The 21,627-nt window shown below is 38.8% G+C and overlaps 1 protein-coding gene across 5 annotated transcripts in view; it reads left to right on the top strand.

Annotated features, from left to right (window-relative positions):
- DYNC1I1 (dynein cytoplasmic 1 intermediate chain 1) overlaps nucleotides 1–21,627 on the top strand; it is a 486,729-nt gene that overhangs the window by 97,625 nt on the left and 367,477 nt on the right. For all 5 annotated transcript variants that reach the window (XM_060196200.1, XM_060196197.1, XM_060196195.1 and 2 more), the window contains one exon: nucleotides 12,866–12,981. In XM_060196200.1, the coding sequence (XP_060052183.1) occupies nucleotides 12,866–12,981 (116 nt within the window). The remainder of the gene's footprint in view (nucleotides 1–12,865; nucleotides 12,982–21,627) is intronic.

The raw sequence follows: 21,627 nt of genomic DNA, 5'->3' as shown, positions 1-21,627 counted from the left end.
TGTATTCTCAAAGGTTAAGAGGTCACTCCTGAAAATCCATTCAGATAGAGACACACAGGCATATCCTAGAAACTTGACTTTTATCTCTTACAGTATTTGGAGTTAGTTATAAACATGCATGTATTCCAGTGACATCCTTGTACCAACTTATACTAATATAAGGATTTGAATTCTGGAGAGCCAATACTTTTCCTTCCAACTTTGCATTCAGTGAAATGAGCTTGAAGTCAAATCAATCAAATAATAGGTTTAAAATCAAACAATAAAGGGTCTGCATGTCAGGGTATAGTATCACCAGAACTGGAAAATGCCACAAACCAGGGATTATTTTGCCCCCTCAAACTTATTAAATGAGCATTGCCAACATGCTACTGAACACTTCAGTATGTGAATTGAAAATCTGATTATAATATTTTATGACTATGGTTTCCCCTTTCTGAACATAACCCAGTGGATCTTGAAATCAGTATTTATTATTTATTTCACATTCCTGAGATCCGTGGACACCTATCTCTGGATTTCTATCAATTTCAGTGTCTATTATAGGTGCATAAGAGTACTGAAGGATTAACTACATGTTAGGTTAAATGCCATCAGACTGACTCCTTTTGTATATGTAAAGGCTCTTATCAAGAGACTCAAAACAATAATAAAATATCATAACACTTCATGTAACTAATGAACATTTTTCATTATTAAATTCTTGACTATATAGTTCACATGTTACTTTAAATTCATATTATTTAGATAACCAAGAAATAGGACTTTGAAACAAGCACAGATACAATGGATATAGAGTATGGTATAGTACCAGGAAATTTCGGAGGATATTTATTCAGTATTTTGTTGTACTAAAACAAAGGACAAAAGTGGCAGAAGTTTTATTCTTTGCACTTATACATTTTTAGAGATTGTGGTGGTGTTAAATTATACTTGCTAATGTGGAATCCTTAGGGATTTTTTTAAAATTATTATCTTTATTTATTGGATAGAGATAGTCAGAAATCAAGAGGGTAGGGGAGATAGAGAAGGAGAGAGAAAGAGAGACACCTGCAGCCCTACTTCACCACTTGTAAAGCTTTCCTTTTGCAGGTGGGGACCAGGGGCTTGAATCTGGGTCTTTGTGCACTGTAACATGTGTGTTCAACCAGGTGTGCCACCACCCAGTCCCGGGATTTTTGTAGCTTTCTTTTCTATTAGTAACTTATTTTATTTTTTAACTTTATTTATTTTATTTGATAGGGCAGAGAAATTTAGAGGAGAGAGGGAGGTAAAGAGGGGGAGACAGAGAAACACCTGCAGACCTGCTTCATTGCTTGTGAAGCTTTTCTACCTGAAAGTAGGGACCAGGAGCTTGAACACAGGTCCTCACACATGGTAATGTGTGCACTTAACCTGATGTGCCACGACTGGGCCCCAAGGGATTTTTCTTATTTATATTTATTTTACAAGCAAAAACTCACTTCACTATTTTGATACATAGATTAAAACTTGTGATGTAACACAGGAGATGGCATATCTGTGGTTTTTATGTTGCCAACTGTGTTTTGCTAAAGAGTGGGTTCAGTGAGTCAAAGACAGCATCTGAGGTTCTTCACTGAGTAACTTATTTTACAAAGCTTGGAAGGAATAATAGAATATTTAAGAGAGATGTCTTTAACTATGTAGCACTTTCAAATATTACCTTATTAACTATTTCCCTCTATTTATAGTACTTTTGAGCAAGGCTGTCTTTCTCTCCTACATAATTATCTTGATTTTATGGTGAAATTTTACTTATAAGATTGTTTATTATACAGTCTTTCTGGAGACAATTTTATTTCCTCTTGATTCTTGGCATGGAGTTGACCACACATAGCCCATGGCTTGCTATGAGACTTGGGGTTTTTTTGTTTGTTTGTTTTACTTTTATTTATAAAATGGGAATTTTGACAATACTATAGGATAAGAGGGATACATTTCCACACAATTCCCACTCCTAGAACTCCGTATCCAATCTCCTCCCTTGATAGCTTCCCTATTCTTTATCCCTCTGGGAGTATGGACTCAGGATCATTGTGGGGTGCAGAAGGTGGAAGGTCTTGCTTCTGTAATTGCTTCTCTGCTGAGCATGAGCATTGGCAGGTCGATCCTTACTCCCAACCTGTCTCTCTCTCTTTCCCTTGTTGTTGCGGTGGTCTGGTGTCGGGCTGCACCACGGAGAAGAGAGCGGACGTCCAGAGCAAAGGGGTACACAGATCTCAGAGAGGGAGAGCCGAGAGCCCAGAGAGAGAGAGGGGAGGGGTGAGTTGTTGCAGCGGTCTGGTGTCGGGCTGCACCACGGAGAAGAGAGCGGATGTCCAGAGCAAAGGGGTACACAAATCTTTATTATAGGATGGGGGGGGAGGTTTGGTTCAGACCACGTGGAGCCAGCCGGCAATGGCCGACCACGGGGGGAGAGCAGGGAGCGAGACCTCAGAGAGGGAGAGCCGAGAGCCCAGAGAGAGAGAGGGGAGGGGTGAGGGGGATTTTTATTGGGCGACAACCAGGGGTGATTTGTAGGGCCAGGATTGGTTGAAAGGGGGCACTCTAGGATTTAGCGGGGCATAGAAAAACCTGGGGGTGGAGCCAGGACTGGTTGAAAGGGGGCACTCTAGAATTTAGCGGGGCATAGAAAAACCTGGGGGCGGAGACTGCATCAGAATAAGTCCTCAGCAACATCTCCTCCTATCCCTTTATATCTAAATGGACACAGTAAAGAAAAATGGAGCAGGCTTAAATGTTTTAGAGGAATGCCATGCTCAGGTGGGAAGATGTAGGACTTTCTGTGGAGGAGGGAAGGCTTAAATGGCTGCCAACCTTGTGAGATTTATGCGTCCTCCTGTGCTCAACCCCTCTTTAGAGAGAGAGACTTACCTGGAGAGACTCATCTCATAGGTTTAAGTGCAGCCTGCTCAACCATCTCTTCACAATATCTCTACATCTTTTCTATCTTTCTATCTAGTAATTGCATAAGATGTACAAAGTCTATAAAAGACTATCATGGGGCAGAAACCTTTTGGGCATAAGCCTAAATGATATAACAAAATAGGAAGGGACAAGTAGGGGAGAAGTAAAAGCCAGTGTGGTGTGAAGGGAAGGATTGGTGTGTAAAGGAGCATTCCCTGTTTGGGTGGGGAAAGGGGCAAGGGTACATAATGAGGGGGAGGCGGGAGGCATGACCCACCAAACAGAGGGGCTATTTGGCATTGTATAGTCCTCAAGGCAACAGTCTGTAAAGTCTGTGAATTACTCAGGATCAGTCTATGAAAAACCAGCAGCGTGAAGGGAAATAAGCTGCTTCAAAATTGTGTAAAATGTATATAGGGTATGTCAGAAAGTCCGATACAAGTCTCAGTCCGAAGTAGATGGCTAGGGGAAGAATTGGCAGGGGATGCAACGCTGCATGAGGGAGGTCAGCCGATGGAATGTTGCTCTTTTGGAGATAGCTAGCTGGAACTGCCAACATGTAACAAGCAGGTCAGAAGCAGGAATGGTAACCAGGCATGAAGAAAGTTCTGTCCTTGGAGTTTGTGTATCAGGTTCTTCAGATCGCGTTGAGTGACATCTAGGGTTTCGGGGGGTGTGCCACGGTAGTCGTGCCATCTAGTGAGTGACGTCAGGGTATGCAGGGGTTCAGATGGTTTTTCTGGGATTCCTGTGAAAGAAACACAAACAATCTGCTTCTTGTGGTTAATTTGAACTTGTAACAAGTTATAGGTTTGTTATAGTTGATACCTCGATGATTATAATTGGTTTAGAATCTTTTTATGATTTTATTTAAAGATCATCTAATGTGACCTCCTGTAGCAGCCTCTACCTCAGGATCTTGAGACCAATTTTAGCTAAAATATGTATTTTAAACAGACTCAAATTGCTTAGAGAGTTAACGCATATTCGTGACAATGATTTTAACATTTACAGTGCCAGATTGATGTCAGATCTGTTGTGGATTAATTTCCACAAGATAGTTTACAGGGCACCTTTGGGGGCCCTTCAAAGGTCTCCTGTATATAAAATTTATATAGTTTAGTTTTGGGAATGAATAGTCACGTTGAACATTTAGACTTTTACCTAAATAGTAAGTTATCCTAACAATTAATTTTTACCTTGTCTGGTAAAAGTGTAACTGTAGGGTTACACTTCTGACCGTTAAGTTAGTGTTACCAAACTTGAGACATACCCATAAACATTTAGTTATAACAAACTGGAGGAAAAAGAACTTTTGTTATAAAAACACATTATTTAAAAACAAATTTAAATCTGTCATTAGTCACACAGTTTAAGACTAAACACTTACATATATACCAAAACTATATATAAAATTCAAAAGGGGGAGAAAGAAAAAAATTTGGAATGTTTCTGGACGTCTCCAGAAACTTTGGCTGCGTCCAGCATTTTTATATAAAGCCAATTACCTTTTAGAGTACTCCAAGCAGATGGGTCATGCAAAAAAAAAAAAATGTTTGTCATTTAACACACTCACTCACAAAAACAACTGGCCAGTATAACATAAGACATACAGGGAAAGGGTAGGAGAGAGGTCTCTGTGAGCCAGATTTTGCAGGTTCTGCCATGTCGTATTACGGGTCCTGGGATGTATCCTGCATTCCCTAGTGGGGCAGAGATCTGGGGAGGTGGGGCTCCAGGACACATGATGGGGTCATCTGCCCAAGCTTCTGGAACCTGATAGCTGAAAAAGAGTTAAGATATAAAGCAGAACAAATTGTTGACTAATAATGAACCTAAAGGCAAGAATATTGCAGATGAAGATTTGAGGTCTCCATTTTGGAAAAAGCTAGAGGTCTGTTTTAGGTATATTCCAAGGGGCCCATGACTTTTACCAGTTTTTGCCTGAACCTGACATATGCAGGTAGACCCAGGTTATTGTCTGGTGAGCTGGTGTCATAGTTGGAAAAAGGACCAGAAAGCTGAATCAGGGAAGAGAGTAACTCCCAAATATGGGGAAAGCATATAAATACTGTTAACTGTAAACCTCATCGATTTGATCTGGGGCCCATAGCACAGGAGCCTGTGTACTTTCTGCATCCCTGTAGGTCTGAGCTGGCATTCTGTGGTCACAGCTAGGAACATTCTGAGTTGCACCAATTTCAGGACCCATCTTCCTTGGGTAGTAGGTAAAGTATGTTGTCCAACCTCCCTTCGGAGAACAGAACAGAACAGTCCCTACCATTGTTGATCCACATTGCGTTCAAGGTCCTATAAGGGCCCACAAAGGTGTACATTATGTTGTTCCTGATAGAGAGAGAGAGATTGACTGAGGGAGAGGAGAGAGCTATGATAGCACCATTTTACCAGCAGTCAAGCTTTTCTTTTGTATGATGCTCGGCAAAGGGCTCAAACACAGATCCTCATACTTGGTAAAGAATGCATTCTAGGGAGCCAGGTGATAATGTACCTGGTTGAGCCTGCAGATCATGCACAAGGATGTGGGTTCTAGCTCCCAGTCCCCACTAATAGGAGAAAGCATCAGGAGCAGTGAAGTAATGCAGGTCTCTCTGTGTGTTTCTCTCTGTGTTCCTCTTCCTCCCACTCTCACTTCTCTCCCTCTCTGTTTCTCTCTATCTCTATCAAATAAAATAATGATAAATGAATTTTAAAAATTTGAAGTAAGTACTATATTTTTTTTAAAAAAAAGAATATTCTACTGAGTGAGCTATCTCACATCCCCCCCCGCCCAAACTGGTCACTTTCAAATATAGTTTTGACCTTTTTGAAATTTTGCTCTTTATAAATAAAGCTGTGATGAACATTCTTTTTTTTTTCTTTCTTTGTCATCACTGGAGCTTTACTAATTTGGACTGATTTTTTTCAGATAGAAAGAGAAAGACAGAGAGACAAAAGGAGGGGACTGGGTGATGGTGCACCTGGTTGAGAGGGAGAAAGGGAAAGATATGCCAGCACCAGAGATTTCTTGAAAGCTGTGTGGTCCAGACTCAAAAATAGTTGAGAATGACAAAGCAGGTGTACTTTCTTATGTTGAAATGTGTCCATCTATACCTATTTTGTTGAGCTGATTTCTAACTAAAGATTTGTGTTGATACTTGTCAGTGCTTTTCTCATCTATAAAATTGATTGTGTGATTTCCCCTTTGTTTTGTTCATGTAGCATATTACACTAATTGAGTTGTATATACAAACCATTCTTTGATTTATGTATAAATATCAATTTTTTTCACATTTTAAAAAAATCTTTTAGTTTCCTTGTCAGCCCAGTAATCAGTCAATGATGTTACCTTTGTCTCAACATATTTGTGACTATTGTTTCTGCTCTTTTGGTTGATTCCTACTTTCATGTCAGTATGACTAAAATGATTCATTTTCCCTGAATTTATTTGAGACTTGTCTACTCTAGAAAGTGCTCTGTAAGAACTTGCAAATATTGTATATTTTGTTGTTAGGGAGTAGAGTATCCATAAATATTAAATCCATCTCATTTCATTTGTCATTTAATGGTATTATTTACATTTTGTTCTTCCATTTAGATGATTGTTAAGTTTACCTACTGTTATTATGTTGCTGTCAGTGTTCCTTATTTTTATTTTTTATATATATTTTTATTTATATTTTGGTGCATATATGTTATTAATAGTTCTTCTTGTTACACTGATACATTTATTCCTGTATGTCTGTCTGTTTTGACTGGAAGACTATTTTGTGTAAAATAAGTTATGTGGTTCATGCCTCTTGAATGTTTTTGTTTGGTTTGGAGCACCATTTTCTACTCCTTCACTACAAGTCTGTATTTATCCTTATTACTTATGTGACTTTCTGGTAGGAAGCATAAAGTTGGGGTTTAATTTCTTTCCCTTTTTTTTTTTTTGGTACTTATTGTTGTCATTGTTGGATAGGACATGAGAAATAGAGAGAGGAGGGGAAGACAGAGGAGGAGAGAAAGAGAGACACCTGCAGACCTGCTTCACTGCTTGTGAAGCAACTTCCTTGCAGGTGGGGAGCCAGGGGATCTAACTGGGATCCTTATGCTGGTCCTTGTGCTTTGTGCCACGTGCACTTAACCCGCTCCTGGGGTTTAATTTTTTAACCCATTTGGCTACTCTGTGCCTCTTGTTCCATTTCCTTTTACAATGATTGTTTATTTATTTATTTTTATAAAAAAGGAAACACTGATAAAACCATAGGATAAGAGGGGTACAACACACAATTCCCACCACCAGAACTCCATATCCCATCCCTTCCCCTGATAGCTTTTCTATTCTTTAACCCTCTGGGAGTATGGACCCTAGGTCATTGTGGGATGCAGAAAGTGGAAGGTCTGGCTTCTGTAATTGCTTCCCCGCTGAACATGGGCGTTGACAGGTCGATCCATACTCCCAGCCTGCCTCTATCTTTCCCTAGTGGGGTGGGGTTCTGGGGAATCAAAGCTCCAGGACACATTGGTGGGGTATCCTCTGGAGGGAGGCTGGACAACATACTCTATGCTACACCTGAGGAAGATGGGTCCTGATATTTGGGCATCTTGGAATGTTCCTACTCATGACCACAGAATGTGAGCTCAGATCTACGGGGATGCAGAGGTCACATAGGCTCCTAAGCTGAATATGGGCCCCAGAGCAGATCAAATCGATAGGGTTTACAATCAACAATATTTATACACCTTTCCCATATTTGGGAGCTACTCTCTTCCCTGATCCAGCTTTCTGGTCCTTTTTCCAGCTATGACATCATCTCCAGAGACAATAACTAGGATCCACCTGCATATCAGATTTCAGGCTCAGGGGGAAAAAAAACCCAGTATAGCCTCTTTAAATTTTAATATCCAGGTATTCTGTTAACTTGATGGACATATATTTTCACCCTTCTTAAGAAGGTTTGGGAAATTCTCTGTTATTATTATTTTATTTGAATAAAACATCCATTTCTTATTCCTCTTTTTATCTTCTGGGATACCCATTATCCTTGTGTTGCTTTTACTAGTGGAATCAGATAGCTATCAGTGTGGCTTTTCACTTTTTAAATATTTTATTTCTCTCATCTACCACCTGGGTCAGTTCAAAGGTTCTATTTTTAAACTTGTTGATTAATTCTTATATTAGGTTGATTCTATTGATGTTTATATAGTACTGGTGATCTCACTTATTGTGTTATTTACATCCTGAATTATAGCCAGTTTCTTACTTGAAGTTTCAGATTTACCTTTTGGTCATTTTTTCTTCCTAAATTCAGTCTTTATTTCTTTGTTCCTTTGTTTCTCCTCCTTCTCCTTCTTTCTTTTCTTAGTTTTCTTGTGTCTCTATGATAGTTATTTTGAACTCTCTGTCACAACAGAAATATACTCTTTTGTGCCTCTAAATTTGATTACTAAACAATTATAGTTTTTCTCCTTGTGATATTATAGTCTATTGAAGGCTCAAATTACCAGACATATATTATGAAGTCTCAGATTACTAGACATATATTATGTTTTCCTGTCTACTCATTTTGCCAATTACCTCTGGCATTTTAAAAACTCTGGATCATAAACTTAGAACTGAGCTACTTAACCCTTGCTTTTCCAGCATGTGATGTTATGACCTTAATAATTTATTAAGTAGGGTTACTATGGCTTCATTATGCACTTCAGTCAAGTGAGTTGCTTGTCAGTAAGATAGGTAAGAAGTGTGGAAGGAATCCACGACTGTTATATACATATTGGAGGAAATATTTGTCTGTCTATATAGCTATATATCTAGCTATTTATCGATCTATGAGAAATAATGGTGAGGCAGTGAAACTGCACATATATGAGGCCTGGGAATGAATATGTGTGTGTGTGTGTGTGTGTGTGTGTGTGTGTGTGTGTGTGTGTGTGTGTCTGTTGGTGTTTAAGTTGCCTAAAAGAACAGTAATGACCTCACTCATCTTTGGAGCAGCTCTTAATACACTTTTTGATTATCCTACAAATTTTTCAAGTTCTTATATGATATGTTATGATCTGTGGTTTGAATTAATTTGTAAAATCTCCCACGGAAAAATATTTGATATCTTCTTGAGAATAATATTGTTGGTTTTTTAAGCAAACTGACAATGTATAACTTCAGTAACAATGTTTTCTAAAGAAATTGGAATATGGTACAGTATTTTGTAACACATGTGTATATCAAAAATAATGATAAAACACTACTTAGAATCTGCAAATGTAGAATGAATACCGATCTGTGAAAAGTCTAATAAGTTGTTTTAACAATTTCAATCAAAATTTTATCACAAAAGAACAGAAAACTTTGCTCACTTCTTATAATGACATTAAATCTCCAAACAGCTTTTAAGAACCTGCAATCTGTTAGTATTTGTTCTCTGCCTTCAAGAACTTTGAGTAAGCAATTATGGTATATTTTATATTTTACACTAGCAACTGGATTTTCAGGAAGCAATAGTCCTTTTTATTCCATTTGAAAAAAAATGTGTTACATCAGTTGGTAAGAATGCGAGCTTATATTTTGGCACTCAATGACTTGCAGTCTATAATTTGATAGATATTATGTTATAGATTACATAGAAGCTTTTCCCCCCTAACTATAAGGCTAGTAAAGGTCATTCCTATACAATTTTTATGTCACCATTGTCATCACAATACTGGAGATAGGACCATCTATAACTTGTCTTTCTTTTCTGAACAGTCACTTTTCTTTGTTATGTACCCACTGACAGAGCATCCATTCATTTTGTCAAGCTTGCTATAACTTTGAATGTTTTCATTTGCCTTTCATCAAAGAAATTTGCAATATTTGTTTGTGTTATGAAAGTCAAGGTAAACTCTTTGACTGTGCCTGCTGATTAAGCCAGACTTGACATTTGCTTCTGTTCAGGGAAAACGAAACTGTTTTAGCTGCCAAATTAATATCTGTGCACACTAAGAAGTAAATATCATGGAAACAAAACAAATATTTCCTCATATGGTTTTTTAAATATGAACATAGAAAAATAGAAAGTCACTCCTCTTGAAGTAATAAGAACAGATTAACCATAAAGCTCCTTCTTAATTCTTGGGGGAAAAACACTCAGTTTGAACACAGATGATAAGATGAATGTGGTGAGAGGGCTACAATGCTAGGTTCATTTGGTCTATGGTAACCTAATCTTTTTTTTTTAAGTTTTTAAAAAAATATTTATTTATTTATTCCCTTTTGTTGCCCTTGTTGTTGTTATTGATATCATCGTTGTTGGATAGGACAAAAAGAAATGGGGAGAGGAGGGGAAGACAGAGATGGGGAGAGAAAGATAGACACCAGTAGACCAGCTTCACTGCCTGCAAAGTGACTCCCCTGCAGGTGGGGAGGGGGCTCAAACCTGCAGGTGGGGAGGGGGCTTCACTGATGGGAGACAGACGACCAGGGACTCATGGTTGAGCTGTACGCGGTGTCTCTTTATTCATGCAGGACACAGCGCAATCTATACCAAGCTAGACTAAACTAACAACTAACTAAAACGAACAATGTTGTCTTTATATATACTTCCCAAGTAGGGTGTGAACAGGATGTGACGCAGAGAGGGTGGAGAGAAAAGTGACTGGTGAAAATCAGGGTGTGACAAGGAGAGGATCAGGGTGTGACAAGGAGAGGGGGTGGAGCAGGTGACAATTCTACCACTGAACCACCAATGTCCTGGAGGGAAGGTGGTGCTTTATGTAAATGTAAAAGTGATTTATGTAAGTAGACTGCGGTGGTTATGTAAATAGAATACAGTGGTTATGTAAACAGAATGCAGTGTTAAGCAGGGGGGATTTAAACCAAATGAAACAGAAGGGGTTTTTAAAAGCATACCAACAAACCAGGATCCTTATGCTGGTCCTTGTGCTTCATGCTATGTGCGCTTAACCCCTGCACTACCACCCAACTCCCTGTGGTAACCTAAACTTAACCCTAGGAGTCAGTCCTTAAAATGTCACACTGTGACATCTAATTATGTTACATTGTAGTTTTGGGAAAACAAACTAGCCCTTTATTGCTTTGTAGTTTTGGGAAAACAAACTAGCCCTTTGTCGCTTTAAAACCTTTAATGCAATAAGCTTTATGATTTAGTCCCCTTTCCTATGATGTAGCCTTTTCTTGTTTGGTTCTTAGTGGGTGGCATTTTCTGCCTTGTCATCTTTTTTTTTTTTTAGTTATGGCCTTATATCTTATACGGTTGAAAAACTGTTCACTCAGACTTCTGCACTGATATACTAATTTTTATCCCAAAGCAGATTTTAACAATTTTTGTTAAAGAGAAGTAAGAGAACTCTCCCAACCAGTCAAAACCTATACATACATCATACAAAGAATTGAGGAGTATGCAGGTTAAGTTTCATTGCTACTAATCTTCAAGTGTACTGTCTTAGAGAACTTAGATTGTTTATAAATCTGCCTTTTCAGATTTTAATACAAATAATAAGTATTATTATAATCAATCAAAGATAAAAGTTTTAAAATTTGACCCAGCAGCTGTGATGACTACGTACTGACACAAAAGTTCTTTACAACTATTAATTTTGTTTTGATTTTCTTATCAGCTCAGTATATAGACCCTTTCTACAGATATGCAACATAAGGTTTAGAGAGGTTATGCATCTGTGCATAACTTTCACCTACCACTCTGGTGTTAAATGACCAACAAGAGATCTGAATTTAAATTTCTGTTTCTGGATAAATGAACAATAATTATTATGCTCTATCGTATCACTTATTAGTCAATTTGCCTTAATGGTTTACCAAATTACAGGTCAGTTTCCAACTGCCTAATTCCAGCTGCTGGTCATTCATCAAGATAAACCTATATTATATATTTCTCAATAGCAAGCTGCTCTACAATCCCCATTCCATTTCATCTGTAGGTATAAGCACCTATAATTTGGGGAGTGGAGAACTCTGGGCCTTACCTAAATCTCCCTGGAAGTCTAGGCTATTCAGTGGTCTCTCTATGTCAGAAGTGGTCACAGTTTGAACCAATGTGTATCTGAAGTCACCATACCTCAGCAATAAACAAAAGGATTTTGGCTCAGTCACAAAAGCCAAAATTGGATCAGGATTCAGATTAATGATCATTTAGCCCATGTTATCACCCATGAGCTATCTTATACTTGTGCATGACCCTTGATGACTCATTTCTTCATCAATAAAATGGAGATGTTAATGCCTGTCCATGATTTTTAATGGAGGTATTGTGAGGATTAGTGGCATACAAAATGTGAAAGGTTTCTAAAAACTGATAAGCCCTATAAAGAAAAGATTGCAATTTTTTTTCACGTGTTCACACTTAGTTTTGGAATTCCAAGGTAAACCTTTACTATTAGCTTCACGCTCTCTTTACTGATCTGTATCACATCAATATGCCTTTCATTAAACAATTTGCTTACCTGTGTTAACTTCTTTTCTGTAGAAATGAAAAATGTTATAAACCTCCTTGTAATATCATTAAAAATGTTATTCCACAAAGAAATTATCTCATTTCTCTTAAAATAACAAGCATTGCTTTTATTGTGCCCATCACATAAGAGACTAAAATCCTATCTTGAAAAAATGAAAATCCCTTTTCTAGACTAACCACACAAAGTCAGAGCTCAGAATGTAAGGGGTTTCATTTAAGTTGGTCTAAGGCCTCATTCTTCAGCTGGGCCATTCACATTGACCTCTGCTTTTTATTTGGTGTCACACATCCTGTTATGGTCAAACTGAGTAAAAAAAAAAAAATCCACATGTGCTGACTCTAGCTCAAGGTCAGTTCTACTCAGAACCAACCCTTGTCCTAAGAGTTTAAGTGTATTTGGAGTTTGAGTCTTTTGATTTATTATTAATATCTCTTCTGTAAGAAATAGCTTCTTTCTTTAAGCATTTATCCTTTGTTATTTATAGACGAAGACTGCATAAACTGGGAGTGTCGAAGGTTACCCAAGTGGATTTCCTGCCCAGGGAAGTTGTGTCCTACTCCAAGGAGACTCAGACTCCTCTGGCCACACATCAGTCAGAAGGTGAACCATGCCTCTTCCTTCTTTTATTTTTTAACCTTTCCTTGTTACGCCAGTAGATAGTGCCAGAGAGTCACATCCTTGGTGATTTTATATCTTATAAAATATCTTATGATATTGAATTATCAAAAAGGTCACTACATAATTTTGTGTAGAAGAACAGAGAAGAAATATGTCACAACTGTTCTGACAACCCAATAATAGTTCATATCTATATAACTGCCTTCTTGTTATAGTGATAGAGTTGAGTAATTTATGATTTATAATTTATGTAATTTATGATTCTTAAATATTTATCATAATTTGGTGTTTTATAGAAAAGTTTCGCTCACCTCTGACTGCCTTTGTTAATTCAGGTGACAGCACACTAGTCTATTAGATTTGGAAAAATAATTTCCATGCAAATCTCACGTGGGTGATAAAATTGAATTCCATGTCGCCATTCATGAATATCGGAAAATTTGCATGTAAATCCCAGTGCATTTAAAAATAAGAGACTTTTAAAGTGATAAATCAAAATGCTTCTTAGAATTGAAAAGAGTGACACCAGAGCAAAATTACATCAAAGCAGCAGCAGATGGCTTCTATACCTAAAATGGGCTAAGTGAAAATTGCATTACTAGAGACTAGCACTGTTTATTAATGTCAAGAAATTTCTTGCTTTCCTTTGTGCTGTGTTACTTTTCCACGTAGAGTACGTGATGTTAGAATATTGAATTTATTGCTATTAGATAGTGAACACTGAAAAAGGCCTTGAGAATGAAAAACAGTTACCTGCTTGGGTTACAGCAGATATGTAAATCAGCGCAGCTTGGTTTATGCAGGCTACACAGCTTCCCAATTTTAGTTCCAAGTGCACATTATCCGAAGCAAAGCGGAAAGTAAATTCCTTGAAGTGGAGCGCTGCCTATGAGTCTGCTGAAAATCATTCCTGAGTAATGCTGGTTGGATTCGCCATGATTCTTTGATAGCAGGGTCTCCATTATCCAACGCTGAGTGGAGTTTTTATAGCAAACAAGTAGCACCCTCTGCTGGTGAAATAGTAAACCAACCACTCCAACAAACAAGAACTCTAATGCAGCTGAAGATGGCAAAGTTAGAAAATTATTTGAGTGAACCTAGTCTATCCTTGGGCCTCCAGGCAGATCAGGACGATCATTAAAAAAAAAACCTCACTACCCAACCAAAACATTTGTTTGAGTTATTTTGCTGCCAGAGGTATTTTCAGATCTGTAACCGGTGGTATGTTTTTGTAGCCCCAAAGCTGACGAATAACAAAGTTATAAAGCTGAAACAGGAGGAGAGAATGATTTCTTAAAACTGTGTATATGGCCAATACTGGAGTTGGTACAGAAATATTTACAAGGGGAAATAAATTAGGGATGAAAAGACACCAACTCTAAATCTTTAAACTGGAAAACATCAAAAGGAAAAACCTATGCTTTCCCTTTTATTATTGCAAAGAGAGCTTGGGAACCCTCATTATACTGTGGTCCAAGCAACAGGAAAGAATTTATTTCTCAGCTATTGGCAGGAGTTTGTTGTTTCTGTTTTCTTAATCAGGCTCATAGAGCTGTGTGTGTGTGTGGGGGGGGGGTGTTGGGTATTTTGATTGTTCAAATTCAATAATACAGAAATACAGATTTGAACTCAAAGTTGGGTACTACAGGTCTAGACTTTAAAGAAACCCCTGATGGGTTATGATGGGAAACACTTCAGATCTTGCCTCAGAAATTGTCCTCTCACGGCAGACAGTTCTCTGACCTTTTGCTGCTCAGTCACCCAGCTTCCTGGCAGTTGAGATGCTTTTCACCTGCAGTGTGAAGGGAGCTGGCAGAGGTGCAGCCTGGAGGTAGGGTGGGCAATATGAAGCACAATAATACCATATATCAGGATTGGTTTTGCTTCCAGTTTGGGACTGGAAGCAGGAAAATGTTGTCATGACACATGACAACTGCAGACATTCAGGAGCAGTGAATGAGTGAATTACTGTTTTTTTAAATTTTTATTATTGGAGAAATTAATGGTTTACATTAGGCAGTAAATACAGTTATTGCTACATGTGTAAAATTTCTCAGTTTTCTGAGAAACACTAACCCCCCCCCACCTAGGTCCTCCTCCATTATCATGCGCCAGGAACAGATCCCCCCTCAACACTACCCCCAGCCTTTTAGTTTGGTAGCAGTACACCAAACCCAGTCCAAGTTCTGCTTTGTGTTTCCTTCTGTTCTTATTTTTCAACTTCTGTCTATGAATGAGATTATCCCATATTCATATCTCTCTTTCTCCTCTCTCTCTCCTTTACCCCTCTGCCCAGTGAAACTCTCAGGAAGGTCATATTCAAAGCTGTAATGAATATAAAGACCATTGTAGCTTGATAATTGTCTGTAGTACATGAAAGAGTGCTGGTTGTTCTTTAAGTCACTCTGTAACTATGGGAAATCTAACAGTATATATTTGGTCATTTAGATCATTAATCTGTTCTCCATCTGGTGGCATTCTAGTTTTCATGAGCTTATTCTTGAAAATGAAGGGGGAGATACTTTAAATTTCCCCAAAACTATTTCTCTTTTCTATGTACTATAGAGAACATTCCCTTAATTTGTGGTTATAAAGACTTATTATGAGAAATACTCCAGTGGATGATTTAAACCAGGAAGATGTAGGAATGAAGACCCATGAAAACTATTTTTTTTTTGTTTATTATATTGGTTAGAAACTGAGAAATATTGAGAGGGAAGCGGGAGATAGAGTGGGAAAGAGAGACACCAGGAGCACTGTTTATTATTATTGTCATTATTATTATTAGTGATTTTAATAATCATCAACAAGATTGTGGTATAAGAGAGGTACAGTTCCATACAATTCCACACAATTCCCACCACCAGGGTTCCACATCCCCTCCCCTCCACTGGAAGTTTTCCTATTCTTTATTCCTCTGGTAGTATGGATCAAAGATCTTTATGGGGAACAGAAAGTATCTGACTTCTGTAATTGCTTCTCTGCTGGTCATGGGCATTGACAGGTTGGTCCATATCCCCAGCCTGTTTCTACCTTTCGCTAGTGGAGTAGGGATCTGGGGAGGTGGGGTTCCAAGACACTTTGGCGATTTCTGCCCAGGGAAGTCAGGTTGGCACTGTGGTAACATCTGCAATGTGATAGCACTATTGTTAACATTTGTGAGGCTTTTCTTTCCCCACCTTGCACCCTACTCTCCATACCCCACAGATGGGGACTGGGAATTTGCTTATTTTAACATGTGCACTCTGTCAGGTTCAATACCACCCAGCCTTGAATATTGTTTTTTCAATAGAAGTATACACCTTCTTTCCCTGCCTATGTCATTAGAAATAAGATAGAGAATGGGGAATATTGGCTCAGGGAAAGAATATGTGTACTCACAAAGCATTTTAAACAAAAGGCTAATTTGAGTATAAAGAAAGGAATAAATTTATTTACTTTTTTAACCAGAGCACTGCTCAGCTCTGGTTGATGGTGGTGCAGGGGACTGAACCTGAGACTTTGGAGCCTCAGGCATGTGCGACTCTTTGCATAACCATTATGCTATCTACCCCCACTGTAATTATTTTTAAAATACTGTCTTCAAATTCTATTTGGTAGAGGAGAAAAGAAAAAAGTGCTCACTGGGAATGGTGGATTTGTTATGTAGGCTCTGAGCTCTAGTGATAACTGGTGACAAAAAATAAATAAATAAATAAATAAATAAATAAATACTTTAATTGAGTCAAGTAGCAAACTTTTAAACAATTTAATTTATTTATTAATGAGAAAGGACGAGTGTGAGAAAGAACCAGATATCACTCTGGCACATGTACTGCTGGGAATTGAATTCAGGACCTTATGCTTGAGAGTTTAATGCTTTATCCACTACAACTCCTCCTGGAACACAAATAGCAATTTTTTTAATTTGCTGTCTTTATTTTAAAAAATTACATGTCAGCAGGGGTCTAAATCACACCATTCCCATCACCAGCGCTCTGAATCTTCAGTCTCCCCACTGCAATTCACCACAGTTTTCCCAAAGCTGTAGACTTGGGACAACTATCACCTCTACAACTGTCTGTCCGCATTTACACATAGTTGCCCCCCTTTCTTCTGATTCAATCCTCTCTACCCCTCCAAGCCACTCATGACAACATGACTACCTCCACATGTCCCTCTCCATTTCCTTCTCTCTCTCTGGGTGCTGATGGAGCTGGAGTTCGGAGCCCCCTTATCTTCCTCCTATCACTTCTCCCTCTTTGGGAGTGTGGATCAAGGTTGGTTTCATGGTGCAGAAAGTTCTGGATTCTCTAATTGTTTCTCTGCTGAACATGGGCACTGACACATTGACCCATACTCCCAGCCTGTTTCTCTTTCCCTTGTGAACCACAGCACTGGAGGTATGAGGGTCCAGGACACGTTGGTGAGGTCATTTGTCCAGAGAAGTCAGGGTGGAGTCATGGTATCATCTGTAACTTGGTTTCTAGAAGGTGGCATGACCTAAGTTGAGACAAAATGGTTAATGAACAGGAGCCAAAATGTAGTATTAGAGCAGATGAGATTAGGGATTTTAAGGTAGACAAAAACTAGGAAATCCATTTTAGGCATATCTTGGGGGCACACAGCTATGGTAGTTCTGCTTGAGTTTGATAGCTAGCCTAAAGCTGAGTAAGAATATCCAGCTTGTCTGGGAATGTGATGTCAGAGTAGAGAAAAGGGCTAGAAAACTGGATTAGGATAGAGAGTAGCTCATGTTCTTAAAAAAAAAAAAAATCCCACAAGACCTATGGACACAGCCAGGTTGTATCTGTTCTTCTCCTTCAGTTGTCTTGAGCGGTGTCATTGTAAACAAGTACAAATCATTTTTTTAATTAATCATTTATTAATTGTTAGGTTTAGGAAGTTTTGCTAATAGTATCAGAAACAATGAAACACGTATACAGACTGTGATAAAAAAAAAACCTTTCTAAGGAATACCAAAGGAAATCAAATGGGACCCCAACAAGGCAGGACTCGAATGACTTCAGGAAACAACCAAATCACCTGTGAGTGCAAATAAGTATGGCTTGAGGACAGAGAGGATCCCAGGGAGAGATTAAGTGGCTGGTAACAGTCCAACAGTTTATCAGTTGAGAGGCACCACCTCCAGTCTATTTTACCAACAAAAGGATGGCTGAAGGGAGGAGAGAACTCCCTAAAATTCACCAAATGCAACTGTGAGTATCCATTGCTACTGTCCTCAGAGGCTGGAGCATCAGGGAGGAGGCCCTGTGCTGACACCTGGGTACAGAGAACTAACCAGGAAACTCAGGAGAAGATCTATACCTTGGTGGCCTAGTGGTGGAGCTGTGTGGTGGGAGCCTTTCCATGTTGTTCTCCTGATGAGAACATACTGAATAGTTGCCTCAGAACCTACAGACTATAAACAGGACTTGTTTAGAAACTCACAGGGCCCAACTGTGCTGCCAGGCTTGGCAGAAAAGCTGAATTGAACCTGGAGCTTTGAATCCTTGGGGTGTGAGAGTCTCTTTGCATAACCACTGTATTATTTCTCCCCTACCTTGGGATTAACCTAAGAAGCCAGCTTATAGTTTAAAAGCCCTCAGGCTCCCATAACCTACAGGGAAGAAAAAAGGACAAAAGAGGCTTTAAAAGCTACTTTAAAAGCTCAACAGTACATTACTTAACAACTACTGGATCAAAAAGGAAATAAAGGAAGAAGTCAAAATGTTTTGAGAGTTCAATGAAAATGGAAACACAAGCTATAAAAATATTTGGGACACAGCTAAGGCAGTACTGAGAGGGAAGTTCATAGCTATACAAGAACACATTAGGAAACAAGAAAAAGCACAAATAAACAGCCTGATTGCACATCTTAAAGACCTAGAAGAACAAAGGAACCCTAGAGCAACCAGGACAGAAATAACTAAAGTTATGTCAGAAATCAATAACATTGAAAATTAAAATAAAAACCATACAAAAGATCAATGAAAGTAAATATTGGTTCTTCGAAAGAGTGAACAAAATCAACAAACCTTTAGCCAGACTCCCAAAATAAAGGGAGATGACCCAAATAAATAGGATTATAAATGAAAGAGGAGATATCATAACAGACACCGCAGAAATTCAACATATCATGTGAGGATTCTATGAACAACTATATGCCACCAAGCTAGAGAACCTGGAAGAAATGGACAATTTCCTAGATACCTACAACCTTCCAAATTAAATAAAGAGGAACTAGATAACATGAACAGGCCCATCCCAGCTAATAAAATTGAAGGTTTATCAAAAACCTTCCCAAAAATAAAAGTCCTAAACCAGATGGTTTTACAAACGAATTCTACAAAACCTTCAAAGAAGAGTTAATACCTCTACTTTTAAAAGTCTTCCAGAAGATTGAAGACACTGGAATACTCCCTTCCAGCTTCTATGAAACCAACATCACTCTAATACCAAAAGCAGACAGGGAAACAACCAAAAAAGAAAACTACAGACCAATATCTCTGATGAACATAGATGCCAAAATACTGAAAAAAATTCTAGCCAACCGGATACAGCAGTATATTAAAAATATTGTTCATCATGACCAAGTGGGGTTTATCCCAGGGATGCTTGGTTGGTTTAATATTTGTAAATCAATCAATGTGATTCACCACATCAACAAAAAGCAAGATAAAAAACCACATGATGATCTCAATAGATGCAGAGAAAGCCTTTGACAAAATCCAACATCCCTCTATGATCAAAACACTACAAAAAATGGGAATAGAATTGTCAAAACAATCTTGAGAAGAAAGAACAGAACTGGAGGCATCACACTCCCAGATCTCAAATTGTATTATAATTGTCATCAAAACTGCTTGGTACTGGAACATGAATAGACACACTGACCAGTGGAATAGAATTGAGAGCCCAGCAGTAAGCCCCCACACCTATGGACATCTGATCTTTGACAAAGGTGCCCAGACTATTAAATGGTCAAAGTAGAGTCTATTCAACAAATGGTGTTGGAAAAAATGGGTTGTGACATGCAGAAAAATGAAACTGCACCACTATATTTCACCAAATACAAAAGTAAATTCTAAGTGGATCAAGGACTTGGATGTTAGACCATAAACTATCTGATACTTAGAGGAAAATATTGTCAGAACTCTTTTCTGTATAAATTTTAAAGGCATCTTCAATGAAACAAATCCAATTACAAAGAAGAAAAAGGCAAGTATAAACCTATGGTACTACATCAAATTAAAAATCTTCTGCACAGCAAAAGAAACCACTATCTTCCAGTCCCTGTTCAGGGCGCCATTTGCCAGTCTAGCTTCACGGGTGGGAGACAGATGACCAGGGACTCATGGCTGAGCTGGGAATCAGTATCTCATTTATTAATCGGATACATAGCCTTTTATGCAACTCTTCACTGGAAGTGGCAAGGGAAAGGAAATGACTAGGAGAGGGGGTGGAGCAAAAAAAGAGCATGAACAGAACATAGAAAGCTTCTATCTAACCAGTGGAGATTAAACCAATACCCTGCAAGCAGGGCAGGACCCAGGTAAAACAGTGATTATGTAAATAGACCACATCATAAGTAATACAAGCGAACCCAATGTGATGATCAAAACAGAAGGTCTTATAAGCAGAATTTAGAAGCATACCAACATTTTCTCCTTTATTTTTTGCCGTGCTGGCTTCATGGGTGGGAGAGAGAGACGACCAGGGACTCTAGCTGAGCTGGGAAGCAGTAGCTCTTTATTGATGAGGGGGGATTTGGTTCAACAATTTAATCTCTTCTAATCACAACACAATTCTATCCTGCATCTCTCCTGAGGTGGAAGAGTCAGGAACAAGGAAGTATGTAGGATAGGGGGCAGGGAGACGGGAAAAGTGCGAACCAGTGAGGATTAAATCAATGTCTGGAGGCAGGGGGGGTTTCAGTCAACAGTGGCTATGTAAACAGAATACATCATAAGTAACACAAACGAATCTAATGTGATGATCAAAATGGAAGGTCTTATAAGCAGGATTTAGAAGCATACCAACAATTTCCCCTTTCTTTTTAACTAATGGCCATAGTATCAGGAGTGTGGGGTGAACAGAAACCTATATCGTACAGGCATTTTTAAAAGAACTGGCACAAGACATGGAGGGACAAGTAAGAGAGCAGCAAGAACCAGTGTGATGCCAAGGGGAGGCCTGAGGGGGGCGTTTCTTGCCTCAAAGGGCAAGGCCTATCAGGATAGAGGACGTTTCCTACCTCTGTGGGTATCTCTTGCCTCTGGGGGCATTTCTTGCCTCAACTGGCGTTTTCTGCCTCTGTGGGCAGGACCTAGCAAGGAGGGAGGGGTAGCCTATAGAGTCCCAAGGCATCTGGCTGCAGTCAGTCTTTGAGAAACCCAGCAGCGTAAAGGGAAGCTGTAAAGTTGTGTAAAGTGTCCAAAGGGTATACCAGAAAGTCCGGTATAAGTCTCAGTCCAAAGTACATGGCTAGGGGAAGAAATGCCAGGTGATGAAATGTTGCACGTCTGCCTCGATGGGGAATATCAGCCACCGGAATTCTGCTTTTCTTTAGAGAGTGAGCTTTGGAGTCTGTGAATCTGTTTCTTCAGGTCGTGTCAGGTCACATCAGTGGTTTTGGGGGGTGCGTTG

The sequence above is a fragment of the Erinaceus europaeus genome, chromosome 8 (assembly GCF_950295315.1).
Source record: "Erinaceus europaeus chromosome 8, mEriEur2.1, whole genome shotgun sequence".
Taxonomy (NCBI): Eukaryota; Metazoa; Chordata; class Mammalia; order Eulipotyphla; family Erinaceidae; genus Erinaceus; species Erinaceus europaeus.
The sequence above is the reverse complement of the archived record's forward strand: the minus strand, read 5'-3'. Positions and strand labels throughout refer to the sequence as shown.